At 48.6% G+C, this 23,714-nt stretch overlaps 1 protein-coding gene across 1 annotated transcript; it reads left to right on the top strand.

Annotated features, from left to right (window-relative positions):
- Positions 1-2,378: 2,378 nt before the first annotated feature.
- Positions 2,379-23,299, top strand: SAG (S-antigen visual arrestin). The gene is made up of 15 exons (XM_051996475.1): positions 2,379-2,444; positions 4,516-4,576; positions 4,693-4,737; positions 5,304-5,497; positions 7,392-7,451; positions 8,273-8,349; positions 8,547-8,682; positions 10,337-10,421; positions 11,059-11,131; positions 11,571-11,708; positions 14,255-14,332; positions 15,761-15,784; positions 18,430-18,665; positions 20,999-21,008; positions 22,183-23,299. Exons 1-15 carry the CDS (start codon positions 2,379-2,381, stop codon positions 22,301-22,303), a joined length of 1,404 nt encoding a protein of 467 aa, XP_051852435.1. The 3' UTR covers positions 22,304-23,299.
- The last annotated feature ends 415 nt before the right edge of the window (positions 23,300-23,714 follow it).

Here is a 23,714-nt window from a genome sequence, read left to right as displayed (position 1 = left end):
TCAGGGAGAAGGGCCCCCACGTCCGTGTCCCATCTGAACCGCTCTAGCTCACTTGGGAAGAAACCCAATCAGCGCTCGCGCCTCTACGCTGACATTACCGGCCCGGCGGAACTTCAGGTAAAAACACCATGAATCAGTCTCTAATGGCTGCCACTGAATGGGGCTGAGGGAAGTCAAAGGCATCCAATGAACTCCCCCTCCCTTGGGTGGACCTCCTCTTGGTTCTCCTTCATGAGCGACCTTCAGGCGAGGTTACCTGGTGTGGCCACTCCGGGCAATGTCTACGGTCCCTTTTGTGGGCAGAGTCTCTGAAGCTGGGCTGTGCCTGAGCCCCGGGGAGCATGACCCACCACTCAGCGTGATGGGTTTTTTCTATACTTCCCCTACTTATTAAACTTCCTTATTGTCTCTAGAAACAAACATGATTTCATCCATATTTGATCCCTTTCCAATTTCTATTTTGTATGTATGTTACATACATATATATTACCCATATACCTAATTATCGGTATTATATTACCTATTTAATATTACCTCATTATTAGTGCCATCGTCCTTGTATGTGGTGTAATAATATCATTTACTTTAAATAAGTCATTCTCCACATATCGGTGTTATGGCTCCAGTTGGTTAAAGCCAGAAAGTTAGGAGTCTCTATTGAGAGCCAGAAGGAGCTGAAGGCAGGAAGAAAAAGTGAATGACTATGGACGAAATGGCTTCCGCGATAGATGGGCTCCGGGATGTCCTTATTATCCATAAGAAGCCCCCGTGAGACGTGATTTAAAATTTCAAATTCATGCAGAATTCTAACACTTCGGACTTCTCCCATCTCTAGTCTGGGGAAACACCACAACTGTGGGCGAAAAGGAAGTCTTCCTCGCTTCTTAGAATCCTTAGCTGGTCTGTTTTGTTGAGACCTTTTTTAATAAGAAACGATGAATCTGTCAGGGAAGACTTGTGATTTCCTGGCTTGCCAACCCCATTCCAAGAGGCTCAGGAAAGTTGCAGCATTTGTGGCTACACAGTCAGATGTTTGAAGGCAGGCCCCCCATATACCCAGCTCAGGACATCACTCACTAGGGAAGAAAGGATCTTTTTTTTTTTCTTTTAGAGGGACAGTCGGCCTAAAAATCAAACTCTATAAAAGGCCTTATTATCTTTTTGTAGCTTTTTTTTTTTCAAATACATGTAAAGAGAGTTTTCAGCATTCACCTTTGCAAAACCTTGTGTTCCAGATTTTTCTCCTTCCTTCCCCTCCACCCCCTCCCCTAAACAGCAAGGAATCCATTATAGATTAAACATGCAATTCTTCTAAACATAGTTCGTATTCGCCATGCTGCGCGAGAAAAATCAGATCCAAAGGGGAAAAATGAGAAAGGAAAAACAAGCAAACAAGCAATAAAAAGAGGTGAAGATCTCGGCTTGGGTCCACATTCAGTCTCTACAGTTCTCTCTCTGGATGCGGAAGGAGCTTTCCATCCTAAGTCTGTTGGGATTAAAAAGGCTGAAGTTGGAATCAACCTTGGGAATGTCGATTGCTTGGCTACTCTATTTGTTATAAGGGTTTTTCTCCTTTTCTTTTCTTTTTGTTGTTATTTTGTGGGAGGGAGTATGAGAGGGAAAGAAAATAGACTTATTCATTAAAAAATAGAATTGGAAAGAGAGACAGAGAAAAAAAGAGAAGGAAGAGGAGGAGGAGGAAGAGGAGAAGAGAAGAAGAGAAGAGGAGGGAGGAGGAAGAGAAAGAAGGAGGGAGAGAGGAAGAAAGGGAGGAGGAAGGAAGAAAAGAAAGAAAAAAGGAAGGAGAAGGGGGAGATAAGAAGGGAGGGAAGGTGTGGGAAGCAGGAAGGAAACTGAGGGTAATTTGAGGGTTTGTTGGGAATTTTTTGTTGATTGTTTTAAAGTGCCTTTTGATCCAGATCTAGGATTTCATTAGTGTTGGGAATTCCCAGTGTGGACATTCCTTCTACCAGTAGCATCAGCTTCTTCTCTGGATCTCTCCTTGGAGCTTTGCTGTTTCTGTGATCTCCGAAGGACCCTTAGTGTTCCTCATTCTCTTTTCCCCCATCTATAACATGAAGGACTCGATTTGACGCCCTCTCAGGTCCCCTGGGCTCTCTCTCTGGGAGCCGGGAGCAGTCGCATGTCTCAGAGCAGGTGACTTGGCCAGGATCACAGAGCCGATAAGAGCAGAGAGGAGGAGACCGGGTCTTCCTGATTCTGCCCCCAGTTCTGACTCTTGGATCCCGGGGACTCAGATGCATGCACTGGCTTGCCTTGGTACCCAGCTAGTCTGCCTTTCTGTCCCTTTATTTAAGGTTTCCAGCTCACCTTCCGAGGACTCTGGGCCCTGAAGTCCTCCTAGAGGCCCTGCTAAGATGGCCACGGGTGTGAAGAATGCCCCAAACAACGTGATCTTCAAGAAGGTCTCCCGGGACAAGTCAGTAAGTGTCCCACAGGGGCGCCTCTGAGGAAAGGACCGGAATGCTCCAGCAGCCTCTCTGACATCTGCTGCGCACCTACTGTGTGCAAGGCGGAGGCCCCAGCAAGCTGGGCCGGGAGGGAGGAGGCAGAGATGGCTAGGACTCAGTTACCAATAAGCAGGGGAAATAAATGAGCCACAAAGAGGCCCTAGGGCCCAGATGCCTGAAAACTGGAGGCTCTGGGGAGAGAGGGAGGAGGAGAAAGAAGAGGAAAAGGGAAGAGGAGGAAAAGGGAGAAGGAGGAGAAGAAAGGAGAGGAGGAAGAAAAGGGAGGAGGAAGAGAAGGAGGTAGAGGAGGAGGAAGAGAAAGAGAACGAGAAAGAAAAGAAAAGGAAAAGGGAGGAGGAAAAGAAGGAAGGGGGGAGGAAGAAGAGGAGGAGAAGGCAGCCATGGTTTTTGGAGGTCCCCCCCCACCATAGGAGGGAGCAGAAGGAAACAGGAGGCCTAGGCCAGTGGCCTGGGGGCCCCTGACAGAAAGCAGGGACTGCTAAGGAACTGGGAACGGGTTCCCTTGTGAGCTCCCTTGCCTGCCTTTGCCCGGGCCAGGCCGTCTGCCTGGAATGCCCTCCCGGGTCCTCGTCACCTCCTGGGGGCTTCCGCTGCCCAGTCCCAGAGCTGCCTCTTCCCAAGGCCTTTCCTGACTCCTCAGTGGGCAGGGCCTCGAGCCCCCACGTTCCTCCCCCATCTGCCCCTGCTAAGGGCCTCGTCCACAGTTTGTATCTGAGAGGCCAATGGCCTGATGGTCAGGAAGACCCAGCTGCCTTCTTTTCAATCCTTTGTTAGGGACGATGTTCAGCCGGGAGGGGACATGTTGGGAAAAGGGGTAAAAACAAAAAACAAACGAGCAAAACGTTACCCAGAGTCCACCCCCAACAGCTCCTGGACCTCTAACTTGATCAGGAACAGCCATGCTGGAACCCCAGCTTCTGACCCACAACAAGCCTCTTAATGTCCCCGTGGCTCAGTGGCAAATAAAGGCAGTCTTGTGCCCCCTAAAGTCCGTCCCATCCAAATCCACGAGCCTGGGATTCTGGGAACAAGAGCCTCAGGGAGGAGCTGAGAGCGGCCTTCCTTGTGGAGGGAGGGCCCCCAAAGGTCCAGACAGGCAGAGGGGACCCAAGGTCGGTGGCCAACGATGGCCCGATCTCCTGTCTCCAGGCCCAGGCTCTGACCACTCCAGCAAACTGCCTCTCGGTCAAGATCCCGAAATCTGTCACTCCTCCATTAGGCTTGGGGGGGGGGGGGAGAGGACACTGAGGATCCCAGGGTCTTCTCCAGTTTTGAAAGGGGAGCAGGGGTCAGGGAGGAGATGGAAGAGACATGAAGCCCTGGGAAGGGGATGGAAAGGAAAAGGGGAGGGACAGGAGGAGGAGGGGGGAGGTAGAGAACCTCAATCCTGGGCCTCTCTCTCTCTCTCACACACACACACACACACACACAGACACACACACACTCAATCACATTCACACACATTCATACACACACTCATACACACACTCAATCACATTCACACACACACACACTCACTCACACTCACACTTATACACATTCACACACACACACACACACACACACACACACACACTACACACGCTCCCTTGGATGAGCCCCTTTTTCTCTCCCCACCTTAGATTTCTCCCTACTAAAATTGTGGCCCCAGAAGGCCATGGCCTCGAGGGTCCCTTGTGACTCCAGCTCTGTGGTCCTGGGATCAGACAGGAGACTGGGCAGGGTCAGTGCTCTCGGTGCGGCCTCTCGTGGGACCGTCCGCCAGGCTGTCCAGCTGGGGCCTGAAAGGGCTTCTCAGAAGACTGAGATCAGAGGTCATGGGCTCGGAGCTAGAACGGAACTTGGAGACCCTCCAGCCCAACCCCCTCGTATCCCACCTAGGGTAGGAGGTCCAGACTGGGAAGCAGCTGCTGGGGCTGTAGAACTGAGATTAAGCCCATGTCCTGGGGCCCCCAGCCAGGAAGCTTCTTCCCAGTCAAGTCCTTAATGAAGGTCCCTCGGGACCTCCCTGTCACTCCCGCAGGTGACCATCTACCTAGGGAAGAGGGACTACATTGACCACGTGGATAAAGTGGAGCCTGTGGGTAAGTCCGGGGAGGTCAGACCCCTTTGCCAAGTGCTTTCCTTCAGCCACTTGAGAAGAATCCCCCCTTTGGAGCTTCTCCACCCTCCTCACTGTGATTATCTCCTTTGGGTCCAGATGGTGTCGTGCTGGTCGATCCTGAGCTGGTGAAAGGGAAGAAAGGTAAGACAGATTTTTAAATTCTGCCCCTTAACCCCACGCCTTCCCTCTCCTGCTTACTTCCTAGTCATGTAGTATAGAACACGCATCCCTCATCAGGCCGGGAGCTCCTGCCCGCAAGGAGCTGTCTTGTGGCAAACGCTTAATAGTGTTTATTGAGCGATTGATGGCGTGACTTGTTCAATCCCATAATTCTAGTTGGGGATTGCCAAAGACATCTGTTATCCTGAGGGTAATGACCAGCCCGGACGACATTGTAGTAGGAGAATTCTTAGAGTCTTTCCGGAGCTACAGGATTGTGGTTCCTAGGGGTACATAGAAAGTACCTTTTAGGGGACATTTTGAAGGATCTGGAACTTTTTAAAGCATCAGTCAGGGCTGAAGGATGTGAGGAAGATGATGCTTTGGTAAATCCAGTCATCATCATCCTTGAAAAACAGCCATTGGGCGGGTCCCCACTACCCGAAGCCCACAGTGAAAGTCCTCTCCCCAAGCCCAGGGAACCCTTTGTGAGCATCTCCACTCATACGTTCCCCCCAAGTCTAACTGTGCCATCTCCTTCCGCCCAGTCTTTGTGACGCTGACGTGTGCGTTCCGCTACGGCCAGGAGGACATTGACGTCATCGGCCTGACCTTCCGGAGAGACCTGTACTTCTCCAAGGTGCAAGTTTACCCTCCCGTCAGCACGGCCAATAAGCCGACCAAGCTGCAAGAGAGCCTGCTGAAGAAGCTGGGGAGCAACGCCTACCCTTTCCTTCTCACGGTGAGCGGGATCCCTCAAACTGCCTCTACGCGGAAGGGGCGGGAAGGGGGAAACGGGAACTAGGCACAGCTTTGGGGGGAAACAGGAGGCGGGAGGGGACACACAGTGGCACAGGGGAAGGGACTTCCAGTGGCGAGACACCCCATGCCACCAGCGCACCTTCCAGACCATTAGGTCATGTTGCTGCTGAGTCGTTTTCAGCTGTGTCTGACTCTCCTTAGCCCTGTTTGGGGTTTTCTTGGCAAAAATGCTGGAGATGAGGAATCTGAGGCAAATGGGGGAAGTGACTTGCCCAGGATCACTCAGCTACTAAGTATCTGAGGCCAGATTTGAAGGGGATTTGAACTTAGGAAGAGTCTTCCTGACTCCAGGTCTGATTTACAGTCTTTACGCTCTTTTTCTAAAATTAAAAAAAAATTATCTTTAGTCTTGTAAATTCAGTCCTTTCTGACAGAAATGTACATAAGAACAACACTATAAAAGCAAAGCTTTGAAAACTAGAAATTCTGGAGAGAGGAATTTAAGGGTAAAGAGAAGAGAACCTAGAGAAATAGGGTTTCCTTAAAATAGATTAAGCAAAAATAATTTGATAATGTCTTTGAAGAGGATAGAGATGTTTTTAAAATCCCAATTCAGAAAAAGAAAGTCATATTAGAAACAAGGATAAAGGGGCAGCTAGGTGGTGTAGTAGATAGAGCACCAGCCCTGAAATCAGGAGGACCTGAGTTCAAATCTGACCCAGACACTTACCGCTTCCTAGCTGTGTGACTCTGAGCAAATCATTTAACCCCAATTGCAAAAAATAAGCAAACAAATAAATAAATAAATGAGAAAAAGAAAAGAAACAAGGATAAAAACGTAAACCTTACTCCTAACTTTACATATGAGTGGATTAAATAATCCAATAAAAGAAAACTAGACATTGAATAAGAAAACAAAACCCCAGAATCTGTTGTTTATCAGTATTTTTTAGGAGGGGTTTTTTCCTCCATTTTTTTTCCCTTAAAAACTTGTCGTATATGGAATGGGTCTAGTGAAGAGAGAAGTAGAAACAACAAATTGTTTCAATAAAAATTTTAAGAGAGTAATTTTAAAAAAGAAAACTAAGAATTTTGCCCAACCCCATGGCTGTCCTGTGATGTGGGAGCCCACACCCATCACCCTAAAGTAAGTAATGGACTCAGGGTACAGAATGAGCCAGATGCTTTTTTTATCATGGCCAAATGCAGGAACTTGTTGGCTCCACTGTTCATATTTATTATAAGAGTTTTATTTTTCCAATTACTTCCAATGAGAGAGAAGGAAGGAGGGAGAAGGAAAAAAAATCCATTTTTATTTATTGAAAAAAATTAATTTAAAACAAATCAAATGAATAACTTCAGTATTCTTAGCAATGCAACGATCCAAGACAGTTCTGTAGGACTTAACGATGAAAGGTGCTGTCCATCCCCATTGGGAGAGCCAGTGAATGAAGAGCAAAGATACTTTTTTTTTTACTTTATTTTTCTGGGGTTTTTTAAAATATCGATTTTCTTTCGCAGAATAAATTACGTGGAAATATGTTTTGCACGGCTACACGTGTAGAATCTATGTCGAGTTGCTTGTCTTCTCCATGAGGGAAAAGGAAGGAAGGGGAAAATTTGGAACTCAAAATCTGAAAAAAATAAACCTTAAAATTGTTTTTATATGTCATTGGGGGGAATTAAAATATTAAATAATGAATAAAAACAGATCAAACTTTTCTGGAAACACTGGACGGCTGTTGTGTGTCCGTGTTGACCCAGAGCACTTGGCACACAATCGGCACTTAATAAATGCTTGCTCTTGGATTGATTGACCGAGTCGGTCACCTCCCAAGCATCCCATCTTCAGGACTTGTTCTCTTCTCCCCCAGTTTCCTGACTACTTGCCCTGCTCAGTTGCTCTTCAACCAGCTCCTCAAGATGTAGGCAAGGTAAGTGGGGCAAGGTCCCTGGGAGATGTGACAAGAGGCCGTCCCTGAGCCACCCCTGAATCCCTGATCAGAAGGGTGGGGCTGACATTGATTTAGGGGCTTTCATCCCATTCTCCATGATAAGAATGTCAGGTAACATTTGTTCAGGGCGCCCCAAAAGTCAGAGGGAAGTTTTAAGCTACTGAGCCTTCTAAGTCCTTGAGTCCTCTCAGAAACCCCGAGAGGTGGACACTATTATTATCCCCATCTTACAGATGAGAAAACTGAGGCTGAAAGCGCCTTGCCAAGTGTCAGAGGCTAGAGTCGCACTCAGGTTTTGCTGAGTCCAAGTGTGTGCTCAACCACTCAATCATGGAGCCAAATCCACTGAGAACAAGCCCAGGGCTGCGGGGCTGAGATCGGTTAAATTGGGAGGGCCGAGGCCGGCAGCCCAGATCTGAGGGAACCAGAAGCCCATTTTACCCCCAGCCCCGGCCCCTCATATTCCCAGTGGGGACGCTGAGTTCCATCCTGCTTTAGTGACTTGCCCAATGTCATGAAAGTTGTACGGAGGCTGGGATGGAAGTGTGGACCTCGGCCTTTGTCGGGAATTTTCATTTAAATGTGAGCCCCCATAGAAACTCCGGGCGGGCCGTGTCCTAGCTCTTAAAGGGACCTGGTCATGGGCGCCCTCTAGGAGATGAGCCTCGAATGCCAGAGAAGGAAGCCCACAAAGTGATTCCTCTCTCTGTCTCATGTCTCTGTCTCTGTGTGTCTCTCTGTCTCTCCTGTCTCTGTCTCTCTTCTCTCTGTGTGTCTCTCTGTCTCTTGATCCTTCTTAGTGCTGCGGAGTGGACTTTGAGGTGAAGGCGTACGCCACAGAAAACACAGAAATAGAAGAGGAAAAAGTGCCCAAAAAGTAAGAAGGGTTCCCCCCCTCCAAACCTGCCTTCCACATCCAGCTCCATGTCCCCCTCAAACATCCCTGATTAGAGCTGAAAGCGCCTCTGGAGGCCGGCCTAAAAATGAGAGCGTTTTACAGCAGAGGATGCTGAGGCGGGGGGTGAAGATGGGGGGAAGGCGAGCCCCGAACCCTGAGTCCATCTGCTTCCGCAGGAGCTCCGTCCGCCTGCTGATCCGCAAGGTGCAGCACGCCCCTCCCGAGCTGGGCCCCCAGCCCCAGGTGGAGACAGCCTGGCAGTTCTTCATGTCCGACAAGCCCCTGCACCTGGCCATCTCCCTCAGCAAGGAGGTAATGGGTTCACAGGGACCCGCGGGCGAGGGGGCGGCATCTGCTCTCGGCGTCCTTCCCACGCCCACCTCTCCATCTGGGGCCATCTGGGCTGCTCTCTGCGTTCCGCAGAGTCACTCCAGAGCTCCGGGGGGCAGGTTCTCCTCTGGGGGGGCAGGGCCTCCTGGGGGCAGACCACTGCCCACCCCTGCCCAGTCCTCCTCTCCTCCTGACACTGGGGGGTTAGGACCTGGGCTCCAGGAGGCATTTGCCCGGGCAGAGACCGGGGAGACGCTGCCACTTAAAACAAAGCGAGTACTTGCCAGCTTCGCCCTCAGCAAGCTGCGGGTGCAGAAACACTGGGCTCCCACTGCCGCCTCGGCTCCCCCTTTTAAAAGGAGGCCTTTCTCCGACGGGGATCCCTCTGGGGCTGGGCCCTGGCTCTGGGAGTGAGGGGGAACCCCGACCTTTTAGACTTGGAAGGGGCGTTGCTGCCATTTAGTCCCGTTAGAACCGGGCTCGTGAAGGGCTGGCAGCCACACCATGGGTCGCCCATTCCTTGGGGCAGCTTTGTCTTCCTGCCCGGGAAGGAGGCTGTTGTCCCTGAGCCTGGGCCCGGCCCCAGCAAAGTGAGCAGAGTCCTCCACCTGGGGACACTTTGTTGTTAACACTCTTTCCCAGGGTCCCCCACAGATCCGAGGAAGCAGGGGGCGTCATCTTAGCCTCCATTCACGGGAGGGCCCTTCATCAGATGCTCCTCCCTCCAACTCCCAGTAACTTACGGGTCCCAAAACATCTTGACCTCCTTCGGCCAGTTCTGGTGTGACCTTGACCCCAGCTCCTTCTGACAGTGAAGCTTTGCACTAAGCTCCGGTCTGGCTGAATTCTGGGCGGAGAGCCTGAGCCCTCCCTGGGCCCGGAAATGAAACAATGATCTTCCTCCTCAGCCCCAGGCTCAGCGGCCACTAGCAGCCCCCCACCCGGCCACCCGCTCTCTAACCCGAGCTCCCCCGGCATCGGGGGCTAACGGTGACGTCTGACATTTGGATTCAAAAAGAAATTGATTTTTTGGGCCCGAGTGTAAGCACTCACATTTAGGGCTGTCGGATCTCATCCTAGCACAGGAGTGGGCCGCAAGGCTGTGATGGAGCAAGCCCTTCGGGATCCTGGCTGCGTCCTCCAGGCCACCCACTCTCTGTCCCAACACGGCTGGTCCGTTATCCGAGTCGCTGATAAAAAGTGCAGGGCCACGTTCGTGGGCATCCTGGGAAGGTTCTTGGGCCGAGGAGGAGGAGCCTCTGGCAAGCCTTGCCCAGCCCAGTCTGTTCCCTAGCTCAGCTTTCCCGACAGGGTTTGGGGAAGAGGCACTTCATGGGCCACTGGGTCCTCATTTTGTGGGGGGGAAGTAACACTCAGAGAGCTGCGTCAGGGACCACGCGAGCCAGCCACGTTTGTTAAACAACGGCGGCTTTTTACAGAGCATCGTATGGGCCCCTGCCCTCTGATCATACGTTCTGGGGCTGCTCCCAGGAGAGCCTCCTTCCCTGGATCAAACAAGAACAAAGCCTGAGCCTTGCTTTCTCTTCCCCATCACTCCCCGAGGAGCCAGCCCCTCCAGGCTACAAGGTCACCAGGCTGGGCGCCGATTTCCTTGTTCCGCCATCATTTTTTTCAGATCTTTTTCCATGGCGAGCCAATTCCTGTGACCGTGACTGTGACCAACAACACGGAGAAGACAGTGAAGAAGATTAAAGTGCAAGGTAGGAAACCTCCCCCCGCCCCACCCCCACCCCTGGCAGCATCCTCGGCCAGCAGGGCCCTTGCCTCTCCCCACCTCGGTGCGTGGGCCGGCCGGGGCTTAAACATGCCCGACTCTGCCGTCAGGGGAGAACACAGAACCCAGCGTTCCGCATCGGCACCCAGAGAGCGGCCGCATCCTTAGAAAGGCGGGGCTGGCGGCCGGAATCACGTCCCAAAAGCCCCATCTTTCCTAAACTATCAGGTGACAAATCTCCATGTGACAAATAGAGGCCCCGAAATATCCTGGAGAATTCAACAAAGCCGCTCACTCTCTCACCGTGTGCCGTTCGCTTTCCCAGCTGTCGGCCCACCAAATGCCACTCCTGCTACTACTGATTAACTATAATAACAGTAGCAAATATCTATATAGCACACCCCTGGAGCTGGCTTGTAGTAACCCAAATTACAGATGAGGAAACCGAGGCAGGCAGAGGTGAAGGGACTTGTAAGTGTCAGAGGCTAGATCTGCACTGACTCTCTGCCCTCCGACCCTCTCAGGTGCCCCCTTACCCACGGTCTGTGATGTCACGGGGGAGGGTCCCTGGCAGGGCTCGGGTTCCCCATCGCTGACACCAGGGCCCTCCCTTCTCTTTGCAGTGGAACAAGTCGCCAACGTGGTCCTGTATTCGAGTGACTACTATGTCAAACCTGTAGCCATGGAGGAGGCCAAGTAAGTAGCCCTCTTCCCCCGCCTCCCGTTTCCGGCCTCCCCGAGGCTGTTCCTTCTTGCTTCCGTTGCCCTCAGTTTGCCAACCCAGCAAAAAATCAGGCAGTGCTTGAGATAGGAGGAACTCTGGTGTGCTAGTCCCCTTGGCTTTGGGACTGGGCTGCTAGACATTTTGTCTAATTTCCGGGCTAATTTACATTTTATCTAATTACGTCAGTTTTCCTATGAGAGACTTCTCAAGCATCTCTTTCAGTTTGTTTTGAACAAGAATCCTCATGAACTTGGGCCATTTAGAAAAAGCCACATCTACCAATATTTTATCTACCGATAAAAGAAGAACGACTTGAACTTGACGATGGGCTTGAATTCCTAGTGGATCACTGGGGCTCTGAGGCTTCTAATTTGCGATTCTGAGCCGTTCTGCTTTTCTTTTTCTCTCTAGTGAAAAAGTGCCACCAAACGGAGTCTTAACGAAGACGCTGACCCTTACCCCCTTGCTGGCTAATAACCGAGAAAGGCGGGGCATTGCCCTGGATGGAAAAATAAAGCACGAAGATACGAACTTGGCCTCCAGCACCATGTGAGTTCTTTGAGGGGACGGTAACCAGCGCTATCCAGATCAGGCTTTTTAAACTTTTTGCCCAAGGCATTTTTACGTGACCCCGGTATATGGGTATTTAAAATAGGTGTACAAATCAAACATTTACTGATAATAAACCATCATTTCCCAACCCCCACACTCAGCTACATGACCCCGTGATCCAGTTTAAGAAGCTTTAATCTAGAGAATCACAACTCAGAACCTAGAAGGGGCTAGAAGCTATCCAGGCCATTTTACAGATGAAGAACCTGAGCCCCCAAAAGGTCACAGAGTTGTGGATTTAGACTACAAAGGGATCTTGGAGACAGTCCAGCCAGTCTTCCCCACCCCCACATTTTATAGATGAGGAAATTGAGGCCCAGAGAGCTTAAGTGACTAGGCCAAGGTCACCCAGCTAGGAAGTGTCTCGGGCAGGATTTGCACCCAGAGTCTAGACTAGCTCTCTCCATTAAGCTGGGCTGCCGGCCACCTTTCTGTCACCGGGCACTCAATAGGGAGGCTCTTTCCTGCAACGGTAACCTTTGTCAGTGGAGATATTCTAAGCCCCCTGAATCCGGCCGGAGCTGTCGTTCCAGGGGTAGAGCTGAATTTGCTGGCTCCAGTTGGGTTGCCTTGCCGCCATCTTTACGGAGGCTATGAAGAGTCAGGAACCCTGGAGCGCAGCTGGAAGAGGATACAGTTATAGGATGAGCTGAACGGGGATGACACGTGTGAGAACCCTTTCTCCGTCAGCAGTTCCTCAAGCCCAGACGGTGAAAACCAATACCCTCGCGAGGGAGGAACGGGAGGTGTTAGGATGTGAGAGACACAACTGGGAATCCAGCCCAAAGGGAAGTGAACGTGGACTATGGGGACAGAGCTAAAGCAGAGGGCGTGAGAAAGTCTAAATATTAGAATCAGGAACAGGAAATGGGATTCACTAGTCCCTGTAAGTCTAATTCATTGTGGAAATCCATCTGTCAGTAGGTGAATGACAGCTCCCATTGCTATGAATTTTAGGCTGCACTTCCATCCCCAACTCTGGCCAAAACCTGAAAATTTACAACTTGTTTATAGCCAGCATCCTCACTCTTGGCTCTACTAAGTGGTTCAATGGTTCACACATACCTGGGTCTGAATCAGGAAGACCTGAATTCAAATCCAGCCTCAGTTACTTACTAACTGAGTGACCTTGGGCAAGTCATTTAATCAATATCTGCCTCAGTTTGTCCACCAGTTAAATGGTTATAATAATAACGCCTTCTTCCCAAGAAAATGAGATAATATTTGTCATCTACTTTACAAACCTTAACTACTCTATAAATACTAGCTAGTGTTATTATATGAATAATGATAGTAGTTTTACCATATGTGTGACTTAAGTTTGCTGGTCTCCTCAGCTGCAGCAGCAGCAATAATAGCTTCCCCTTGCATAGACTTCCTCCCCAACAAGATGGGGGATGCTCTAGAATAGGGTCATAGCCATTTCAAATAACTATAAAAGATATAAAATCCTTAGGGATCTAACTACCAAGATAAACACAAGAATTATTTATGGACCACTACAGACCACTTTTTAGAGAAATACAGACAGACCTAAATAATTGGAGAAATATTCATTGTTCATGGGTAGGACAAGTCAACATAATAAAAATTACTATATTATTTAAATTAATTTACTTATTCAGTACCAAACCAAATAATTTACATTATTCAGTACCATACCAAACTGCCCAAGGATTCATTTAGAGAACTGGAAAAATAACAATAAAATCCCTATAGAAGCAAAAAAAAAGTTCAAGATTCTTAAGGGTAATAATGAAAAACAGTGGGAACAAAGGGAGCCTATCGGTACCAGATCTCAATCTAGACTACAAAGTGGTAATTCTCAAAATAATTTGATGCTGGCTAAAAACCAGAGCAATCGCTCAGGAGAACAGATGAGGTGCACGGCATACAGAAGCCAACTGACCAAATGGCCGAGTGTTCACTAGACACAAAGACCTTCCTTCTCCAGGGATGGGGATTTACAGTGAGCCTGAGCGTGAGCCCTGATGCTCATGACTGCCGTAGAGAAACAACTGCATTTAGCGCTGAATTAGCAATAATAATGAGTTAGAAATAGGCACTGAGCGCTGCTAAGGGAAAAACTAACCTTGGAGTTAGGAAGATTTGGTCTCCAGTCAATCCTTAGACACTTCTTGGCTCTGTGACCCACCGGAGGCAAGTCACGTGAGGGACCAGTGCCCCAGGATGCTCAGAGGTATCGGTGAATGGACAGGGTTCCCACACTAGAGATGCGTTCATTGTTCATGGGTAGGACCAGTCAATATAATATGATTATTATTTTATAATAAGCAGAACGTGAGGTGAATTTCCCCCATGGTCGGTATTTAGTTCTTGAATTTCCAGCCCGGGCTTAGCTCTCCAGTCTCTTAAGGGTGATTCTTGTCATGTCGCCTACGACAAAGAAAGGAATATCCGTCCCAGGCCCCCGAACTCCCTCTTCCCCACCTTCATTCTGACTTTTTTCTCTCTTTGGGCAGCATTAAGGAGGGCATAGACCGAGCAGTGTTGGGCATCCTGGTGTCTTACCAGATCAAAGTGAAGCTCACTGTCTCAGGGTACGTATCCTAAGATGAAGGAATCCTCTCCATCTTGCTTCTCGGGAAGGAAGAAGGCCCTCGAGGCTCTTCTGAGCTGGTCACCTCTCACTGGGCACGTGCAATTGGGAAAGTAGGAGCAGGAGTCTTCCTACGAGTCTCACCTGGGCCAAAAGGAGGGGAAAGTCAGCAGGAGCCAGAGGGAGAAATGTCACGGAGAGCAGGACATGATGTCCGAGGGAATCTGCCCGTGCGTCTGGGGGTGGGGAGGAGAGCCCCAAATAAGCAGATAGTGTCCCAGAAAAAACAAGAGTGTACGGTGCCGGCTGACGGAGGTCTGGGGCGGAAGCGGGCTCCTCATTGGCAGCTCCTTAGGTCAGAGCCCCTAGTCATCCCACCCTAGTTGGGTCTAAGAGGAACAAGGAGCCAAGGGTATTACTTCCTATTCATTGCTTCCCAAAATGGCCCCAAAGAAGGATTTTGTTAAAGTGTGCGTCTGAAACAACCTCGGTTTTTCGTTTATTTGGCTACAATTGGTCTGGATTGGGGAATGAATGGGGTAAAGGGGAAACCACGACCCAGGAGTCTGACTGGCCTTCAACAGGATCCTTGGCTCTCTAGGTCTCTGGGCGGATAGTATCTCATTGACTGAATTGCTTAAAAGAGTAGAGAAAGCGTTTTGTTTCTCTGAGAAGTATCCAGATAGCTCAGAATTCCAAGAAACCCAATTCTCAGTCTAGAAAATAAGAGACTCTCTTTGGTGCTCTCTGGGGGAGGGGAAGGGAAATTTTTTTCAGAGTTCTCCCTCCTGCATTCCCATTTCCCAAAGGCTGAGCCTCCCAGCCTCGGGAACTGCCCCAGGCCTGGTCTAGAAGCCAGACTGACATACAGAGTATGTCTTAAGAAGGGAGCAATATTTCCTTTTCACACATTGTTCCCGTTAGCAATATTTCTTAAAACGGGACGCCCTCTCTGGGTTTTTCCCCGTATAGATATAAAAAGTAGCTAGAGTTTGTAGTTAAGAGTTCAAAGTTCAAAGAACAGATAATAGAACTTACAGGCTTCATCTTCCGGTATCCTGAAGAGGCAAGCTCCTCATAAGATCAGAGATCTCAACTGGGAAGGACCCTCAGAAGCCATTGAGAGGCCCACTTGACAGAGGGGGAAACTGAGGTCCAGTTCCAGGGACAAGTGTCTGAGGTCACAGTAACAGTAGAAGGCAAAGCGGTCTGGGTCCCTGCCTCAGAGTCAGGCTGGCTCTTTAATTTCATTTGATTCTCTTCTGCTCCTAGATCTCAGTGATTCTCACCTAGTCAGGAGGGTGGACTTGTAAGTGGGTGGCGGGGTCTGAGACAGACAAGGAGGGTGAAGAGAAGGCCATGTGTGAGTTAATAACTTTGTGGAGCTCTGTGATTTAACAGCTTTCTATTTTTTAAATGTCTTTCCTAGCTTTCTGGGCGACCTCACCTCTAGGTATGTCAGTCCACTTTTTTCCATTGTCATCTACTAAAACAAGCTCTCACTGTCCCCCGTCTCTGCCTCTGTCCCTGTCTCTCTGCGTGTCTATCTGTCTGTCCCGTCTCTCTCTCTCTCTCTCTCTCTCTCTCTCTCTCTCTCTCTCTCTCTCTCTCTCTCTTTCCCTAGCCAAAGTAGCCTCCATGCTGTTCCCACACAGAGCATTGAACCTCCAGGCTTTGGTTTCCCATCTCAGCTCAGCCCCATGGAATCTCCAGCTTTACTCAAAGCCAAGCTCAGGGGCCACCTCCTTCCAGGAGGCTGGTCTTACCCCCTTTCCCACATTGTAGCGACCCCCCCTTGGAAATTACATCCTCAAATTAGGTTCCTTGAGGTAAAGGGCTGTTTGGGTTTTGTCTGTCCCCTCAGCACAATGATCGGCACATGGCAGGTGTTTAATAAATGCTTGTTGATTAAATGAATTAATGAATGAGCCAGGATTTAGGAACAGGGACAAGGCCGGGGCCCATTTCCTATCTAGCCCAGTACATTTTGTGATAGCAGGAACCCAGTAAATATTCATTCGCTCGTTAGGTTCGGTTCCTGGAGATTTGAGGCCCTGACTCTTGTGCTGAGAGGGAGAAAGGTTCTCGGGCAGCCGCAGATGAGGAACCAATAAGGGCGCAAAGAAATAGCGGGATTTTGGCCAGAGACGAGACCATTAGACAAGAGGGGAGGAGAATCACTCTGTCCACTTGCCTTTCCTTGTCCTGCCTTTATTCTCCATTTGTTCTTGTCTCCCCGTCTTCCTCCCTGACCCCTCTTCTTTCTCTTAACCTCAGGCCATCATCAGAAGTTCTTTTCGGGGCTGTATAAGATCCCATTCACTCTTTCAGACTGTTTTTTTTTTTTTTTTAACGATACCTTTCATTTTGACACAACAAACACTTCCCAGCAAACACCAGGCCCTAAACAGCCCATCCCCTGGAATCATTTAAATAAAGCTGTCTCTGACATATAAATGGAACCCATCACTTCCACTTTTGTACTGTACCAGTTGCCAGGAAACAAAAAGTGTACTTTGATTTTGACAGTGCAGCGAGCCTCCATCCTATATGTACAAATAGAGCAGATTTTGCATAGGATGACGCTCCACATCAATCCCAGTGGGGATCCGATGGACTCCAGCTGGAAACTATCCCCGCCCCTACTTCTCTCCCACTGTTACTGGCTTATTTCCTCGTTAATTTTCCACTTGGGTTCTAAGACAATCAGAAGATGTTCTGAGAGGATATAATAAATATTTTTATATATTATGTTTCTAAATATTATCAATAATAAATAAATAGAACTATACTCTCATTAAGTAACAAATTAGCTCTGAGCCTCTGCCCTACATTAAATCAGAGAGACTTTTTTACCCTAAGCTTTCATTTCTCTCTTTCGAACTCAAGCCCTCTCCCAACCCAAATCTCTCCCATTTTATAGACTTAAACAACATCTGTATTATAACTCATGACTTTGTTATAGCAACAAATACTACACGATAATTAATAAAGCAAAAACAAGATTTACAATGGATCGGTAAAGTCACCTCTCTACAGGTGAGACGTGGAATAGAATTCTCTCATCAATGCTGCTGCTATCTTTCTTAATTTCTTTCTTTCTTTTTTTTTTTTTTTGTTTTGTTTTTTTGCTGAGACAATTGGGGGTAAGTGACTTGCCCAGGGTCACTTAGGAAGTATTAAGTGTCTGAGACCAGATTTGAGCTCAGGTCGTCCTGACTTCTATCCACTCTGGTGGCTCTATCCACTGCACCACCTACCTGCCCCTAACTTTTCTTCAACTCTAGAAAAAAAGAGTTCTCTCGGGATGGTAATTCAGTACTCTTAAAAATTATGTTCATGCCTCTTTATAAAATATTTCTCACAGTATCTCCTGAGACAGTTCCTCAGTCTCTCAGAAAAAGAGTTTATTTAATCCTTCCTGCCTGTGCCTCGTACGGTTTGCTTAGTAGTATTTTATTTTTCCAATTCCACGTAAAGATAATTTTCAACATTCGTTTTTGTGAGATTTTAAGTCAAATTTTTCTTCCTTCCTCCCCACCCTCCTCCCTAAGCCAGCAACAATCTGCTGAAGGACACTCTTGCCTCACCCAGTGTGTCTGTAGCCATGACACTTAAAGTAGAGCACTCCAAGATTCTTTTCTCCCTCTTAAAAATACAAAAACCGTGTGCAAAGTCTACTTGAACATGGATTACAAAACCGTACTAGGACACCAATCCGAGACTTTTCGTTTGACCCAAGTTTTGTTCTTGTGCTGCTTTCTTGACTCGGTATCCCCTTCATACAAGTCCTCCCGTGTTTCTCTCACATTTTCCCCTTCCCCGTCCCTTAGAGCACAGCGGTATTACATTATGTTTCTTGCCATAGCCGGATAGTTGACAAGGGATAAAAAGAGAGCTCCTCCTCCACGAGGGTTCCGCCACTTTTCACCGTGTCCATGAATCTGATGAGCAGGAGCCACTGCCTGGCCATGGGCACATTTCCTGTGCTGACATCTCAGCCCTTTTCTTTAACTTTCGTTCTGAGTGAACTACGTGTGTTTGTTCGGTACTTACCTGTGCTTGCGTGCTAACGCCAGTCCTCTGCGTTCCTTCCAGTGAAGTGGGCACCGACCTGCCGTTCCGCCTCATGCACCCCCACCCTGTGGATCCAGGTCAGTCTCTCCGCGCTTCTGGTGGCTCTGAGTGTTCATTCTTTGTGGGCATTTGTTCCAAATGGGCTTCCTCTTCTGGGAAGAGAGGGGCCAGATGTACAGAACCCGCAGGGGTCAGATGGCAGGAAGTCTCTGCATCCAGAGGCATCCCCCAAAAGGAACTGATGCTGGCTTTGCCTGGTCACAGAGTAATTTAATAACAAGGGTGGGCATAGGCCCTAGATTCCCAGCACTAAAGTCAGGCTTTACTTTTCATGACTCTGATCTCCCTTCTCCTACACAACAAGCTCTGGATGAGGTCTGGGAGCCCTCCTGACTGTGTGATCTCGGGCTATTTCCTTCCTTCTCTGTGCCTCGGTTTCCAAATCTATAAAATGAGAAAAGTGAATTAAATGGTCTCTAAGATCTCTTCCAGTGCTAAAATTTTTCATAGCAATATTGGCTTTGTGAAGAGAAGAAAAATACAATTTAAATTGAAATGTGTGACTAAGAGGATCCTAATACATACATGTGTAAATGTGTGTGCATGTGAGTGGGGGTTTATGTACATATAATAATTTGGGTGTCTATGTGTATATAGACAAATTATATATGGATATTATATGGATATATGTATCTTTCTTTTTTCTCTTTCTCTTTCTCAGGTAGGGGAACTTTTTTTAAAAAATGATAACCACATTTCTTTCTTTCTTTCTTTCTTTTTTTTGCTGAGGCAATTGGGGTTAAGTGACTTGCCCAGGGTCACACAGCTAGAAAGTGTTAAGTGTCTGAGGGCAGATCTGAACTCAGGTCCTCCTGACTTCAGGGCTGATGCTCTATCCACTGCACCACCTAGCTGTCCCAGATAACTACATTTCAACGTATTTGGTTACTTTGTAATCTTGCCTGTTTTATTTCCTGCATTTAAAACATGATTTTCAGAAGGGAGCCATAGTTTCATCAGGCTACCCAAGGGGTCCATGGCACAGAAAAGGTTAAATACCACTGACTTACACAATTCAAATAACCTTTATGGGGTCAGCAAAAGTATATTTTCAATGAAGACAATTTGCACAAGTAGCTTTGGAGTTTTCCATCTCTTTCTAAGTAGTTTCTCAGCCTTGCTGGTTCCTAGTATAGGAATTTGCATTTAGTAATGAACAGGCCGCCCAGAGTTACTTTGAGATTTGCAAAACGGCTCAAACTTTTAAAAATAATTTTGTTTTCGTTCTCACCCATGTGCGCTTCGCCAAATGCATTTTTGTGGTCCTATATTTCTGGGGGGAGAGAATGTCATTCCTATGTTTTTGATTCATTTATTCTTATATCATCACCGTACCATCTTTAAGGACCATGTGATAGCCAAGAAGGAAAGTTTTGGAAAACTGGAATTGGGCCCAGAATCCTGCATTTTAGCACCAAAAGCCTTTGCTTCGCTCGTGGAATGGTGGCCTTTCATCAATGGCTAAGTTCCACCACGTGGGGTTCTTCCCAAGTCCCATCACACCAGAAACGTTGTCATTAGCCAGTTGTCAGATTTCCCCTTTGTCAACGACCACTCGTTTCTCCAATGGCGTCTTTATGTGAGTAAAATCCACGGAAGGACGCCAGTATATTGGGTGGATTCCCTCTGGTGAACTTATGGGAAGATCTGGAGGAGAGTTGAATAGGAAAATCAGGCCGAAGGAAAACTGCCCTGAAAGCCGGGTCTAGAACACTGTGGGCGTCCACAAAGTGTTTTATTGCTGTGTGCTTGGCAAGGCATGGGCATAAATAATGAGTAAATAAGAGAGACATTTCAAGCACACGTCAACACGGATTTCATGGTGTTCTCCAATGGCACCTCTCCGACGTGTGCCGAGGGCCATTCGTTATAAAGTGTGTGAAAACGAAAACAAAGTGTATTCAAAGTAATCTTCTGTGCTGTGGACCTTCTGAACACGCAGCCCCTTAAGATGGCCAGTCAGGAGAAATAATGTGAAACGGACACCTTAGTTTGGGAGTCAATAACTGAACTCCCGCTTTGTATAAACACCAGACCAAATGTTTGGGAGCTGCAAAAGAAACAAGGGTCCACAGAACTGCCAGTGAAAAGCAAGAATATCCATGGGACGTCGGGTGAAATCATGTGACGGGGGATCTCGTTCCATAGGCATTGGGAACTGTTGTATGAGAATTGTTCCCAGTGGTTAGTGTTGTGCTTGGAGTCAGGGACCTGAATTAATATTCTGCCTCTGACACTTACCAGCTGGAAGAAGCGGGTTCCTCTTACCATAAGAGTGTTTGAAAGGTCTCTACCTTCAGCCCCACTTATTCATGACGGCAACCTCCCTGGGAGAGGGCGAGTATGGGCTAACTAAACCACTAACCGGGCTCCCTGAATTAGAGGGCTTTCTTGCCACAAGGGAAGGCAGGGACAGGGACCCGGGTCAGCCCAGTGACTGATGGGCGCCATAGTGCAGACAGTCAGAAAGCAAGAATTCTTGCCGCTCACTAATGACTTCCTTCTCTCCTTTGCCTGCTCTCGGAAACAGCCAAGGACAGGTAAGAACCTTGAACCCTGTCCTCTGGGTCTAGAGAAAGAGAGAGGGCTCAGCCTTGTTCTTCCCGGCCCCAGAGAGCAAGACCAGGAGCTACAGAGGGCAGGGCCAGAAAAGGCTTCCAGCAATGGAAACTGCCACCAGGAGGTAGCAAGTGGCCCTCACGAGGGGTCTTCAGAAGAGATTCTGATTCAGTCCAGGTTGGACTAGACGGCCTCAGAGGCCCCTTCCCGCCCTGTTATCAGAATGAATCCCTGAAAAAGCACTTCTTAAGGGCTTTCCAGGAATTCTGCACTGGGCATGAGGCAAACAGAAAAGCTTGAGACAGTCCTTCCTCTTGGGAAACTCACTCCCTAAGTGGAAGAGGCAACAAATAGAAAAGAATGTTCAATATCAGGGCAGAGGGAAAGGAGCAGAATCCCTAAGGCTGCCACGGCGGGGTGGATGGCAAGGCCCAGGGAGACACAGATCCTTGCTCATACACGCCTCCATCACCTGCTCCATTCTTCTCCAGCTCCAGCTCACAGGGCTCTGTGTCTGTGTGTGCGCACATGTATGTGTCTGTGTGTGCGCACATGTGCGTGTGTGCATTTACATGCCCTGTGCGCTCCGAGTTGCCTCCCTGTTTTCCAGGGACAGCCCAGCCAACCTTCTTCCGGTCCTTAGACCTCTCAAGGACGAATATCGGCACTCACAATAGACCTGACGCTGAGGGGAAAAGATGTCACTTTTTTAATTCAAATTTAAGAATATTTTAAAAATCTTATTTTAGTGAAAAGTGACATGAGAGAGCAACCTGGGGGCAAGCGATGTCAAGGCTTGTATCCCCCGGCTGGGAGAAGCCGCCAGATTTCTGGGGCTCTCTGAACTCAGATGGAAAAAAATCACAACTTTTTCCCTCTATGAGTCTCTAAAATTTAGCACTTCCTTTAATTGTGATTTTAAGACAGACAGACAGACAGACAGACAGATAGATAGATAGATAGAGGGATAGAGGGTAGATGTAGAGATAGAAACAGAGACAGATAGATTTAGACATAGACAGTAAGAAAGGATCCATAGGCTTAAGCAGGCTGTCAAAGAGGGCCATGGGAACCCTGTACCCAGAAGAAGATCAGGGTGGGCAAGCAGCGGCCACAAGACCTTGGCGTCACTTGGAGTATTGTGAGATGATCCAGATGTTTGTCTTTCAGCTCAATGGGGGAGGATTTGGTCTTTGAGGAGTTTGCTCGCCAGAATCTGAAAGACGGGGCTGAAAATGAAGAAGAAAAAAAAGAGGGGCCGGACAACGATGAATGAACGGTGTCGGCGGGGAGATCGCCCCCTCGTAGGATTGTAGCTCTAGCTCGGGAAGGGACCGTCAAGGTCATTTAGTGCAACCCCTGCATTTTACAGAGGAATAGCTGAGGCCCCACGTTTTCCTTCAGTGTCATAAAAAGTAGAACAGACTTCATTAAGCAGAGTTCTAATCTCCTCTATTCCTTAAGAGACAAACCCCATTAAAGAGGCTCCCTAGGTAAACTAAGTCAGCTTCTAGATCGGACCAATTAGAGGCTCAGCGTGTGCTCATTTGAGAGGGAATATCTGCAAGAGAACTCAAAGAACTAAACACCAGGAAACAAATGATCCAAGGAGTCCAAAGAGCATCGCTAGGCAAGAAAATCAAGGTGAGGGATTTGCTCAAAGTCCCCCCCCCCGCTGCCTCCAGAGCAGCCATCCAGGCAGCACAGAAAGCAGAAGAGCCGATCCAAGGGTAGAAGTAGTGTGTCCTGTGTGAGCTCCCTTTCCCCCAATGCTCAAATAAAGTTCCAATAGTGGCTAAAACGCAGGCGGATTTATTGACCCGAGGGCCCGGGCTATTGGAGCTGCCCCAATGAGACATTCTGGAGAGTCTGAGCAGCCATTGTGGGGCAAGATACGGGGATGGGAGCCAGCTACAGGTTGAACCTCGGAGGAGGAAGGGGAAACCGAGACCACAGTTTCACTCACAGCTTTAGAATCCAAACCCCTCATTTTATGGGTGGGGAAACTGAGGTTCAGACAGAGAAAATAACTTACCCAATGCTCTTCAGGCAATAATGGGATTTGAACCCAGGTCATAGGACATAGCTGACCCCAGAGTCAGGGAAACAGATTCTGACCCAGACACCATGTGACTGACCCTAGGCAACTCTCCGAGACTCAGAGTCCATAGGAGCAGCGGTTTCTAAGTCGCTGAGTCCGATTTTACAGAGAAGGATCCAGGAGTCAGTGTCCATAGTCTCCAGTCCCAAGGCACCGAGAGGCCCTGGTGCAGACCCCAGCCCTTGCAGGCCACTGCTGACCTCTATCAGCAGGTGAAGTTTTCCCTACACGGTGAAACCGCAGTTCTGGCCACTTTGCCCCTTTGTCTCCAAGATTCTGGGGGAGGATGATCCGTGATTTCTCAGAGAAGAAGCTCCGTGAGTCCCTGAGGATCTGACCTGCCAGCAGCTACCCGGAGCTTGTCCTGGGACGGCAAGAGGGCCCAGATCCCAGACCCCTTCCTCTAAAAGCCCCTTTTCTTTATGAAATTAAGGGGCTGGGCACGGACCGAGAGCCTCTGCACCCACACCCATCTGTGAAACCTTAAAAATCCTCTCCTTTTTCCCATCACCAAGGGCGAACACTCCCAGCTGTCCTGCTCCGCATTCAGGGACCGGGTCATTTTTACAAAAGTCTCCCCTGGGAA

This window comes from Antechinus flavipes, chromosome 4, assembly GCF_016432865.1.
Source record: "Antechinus flavipes isolate AdamAnt ecotype Samford, QLD, Australia chromosome 4, AdamAnt_v2, whole genome shotgun sequence".
In the NCBI taxonomy this organism is placed as follows: domain Eukaryota; kingdom Metazoa; phylum Chordata; class Mammalia; order Dasyuromorphia; family Dasyuridae; genus Antechinus; species Antechinus flavipes.
This window is presented reverse-complemented; position numbering and strand designations above follow the sequence as displayed.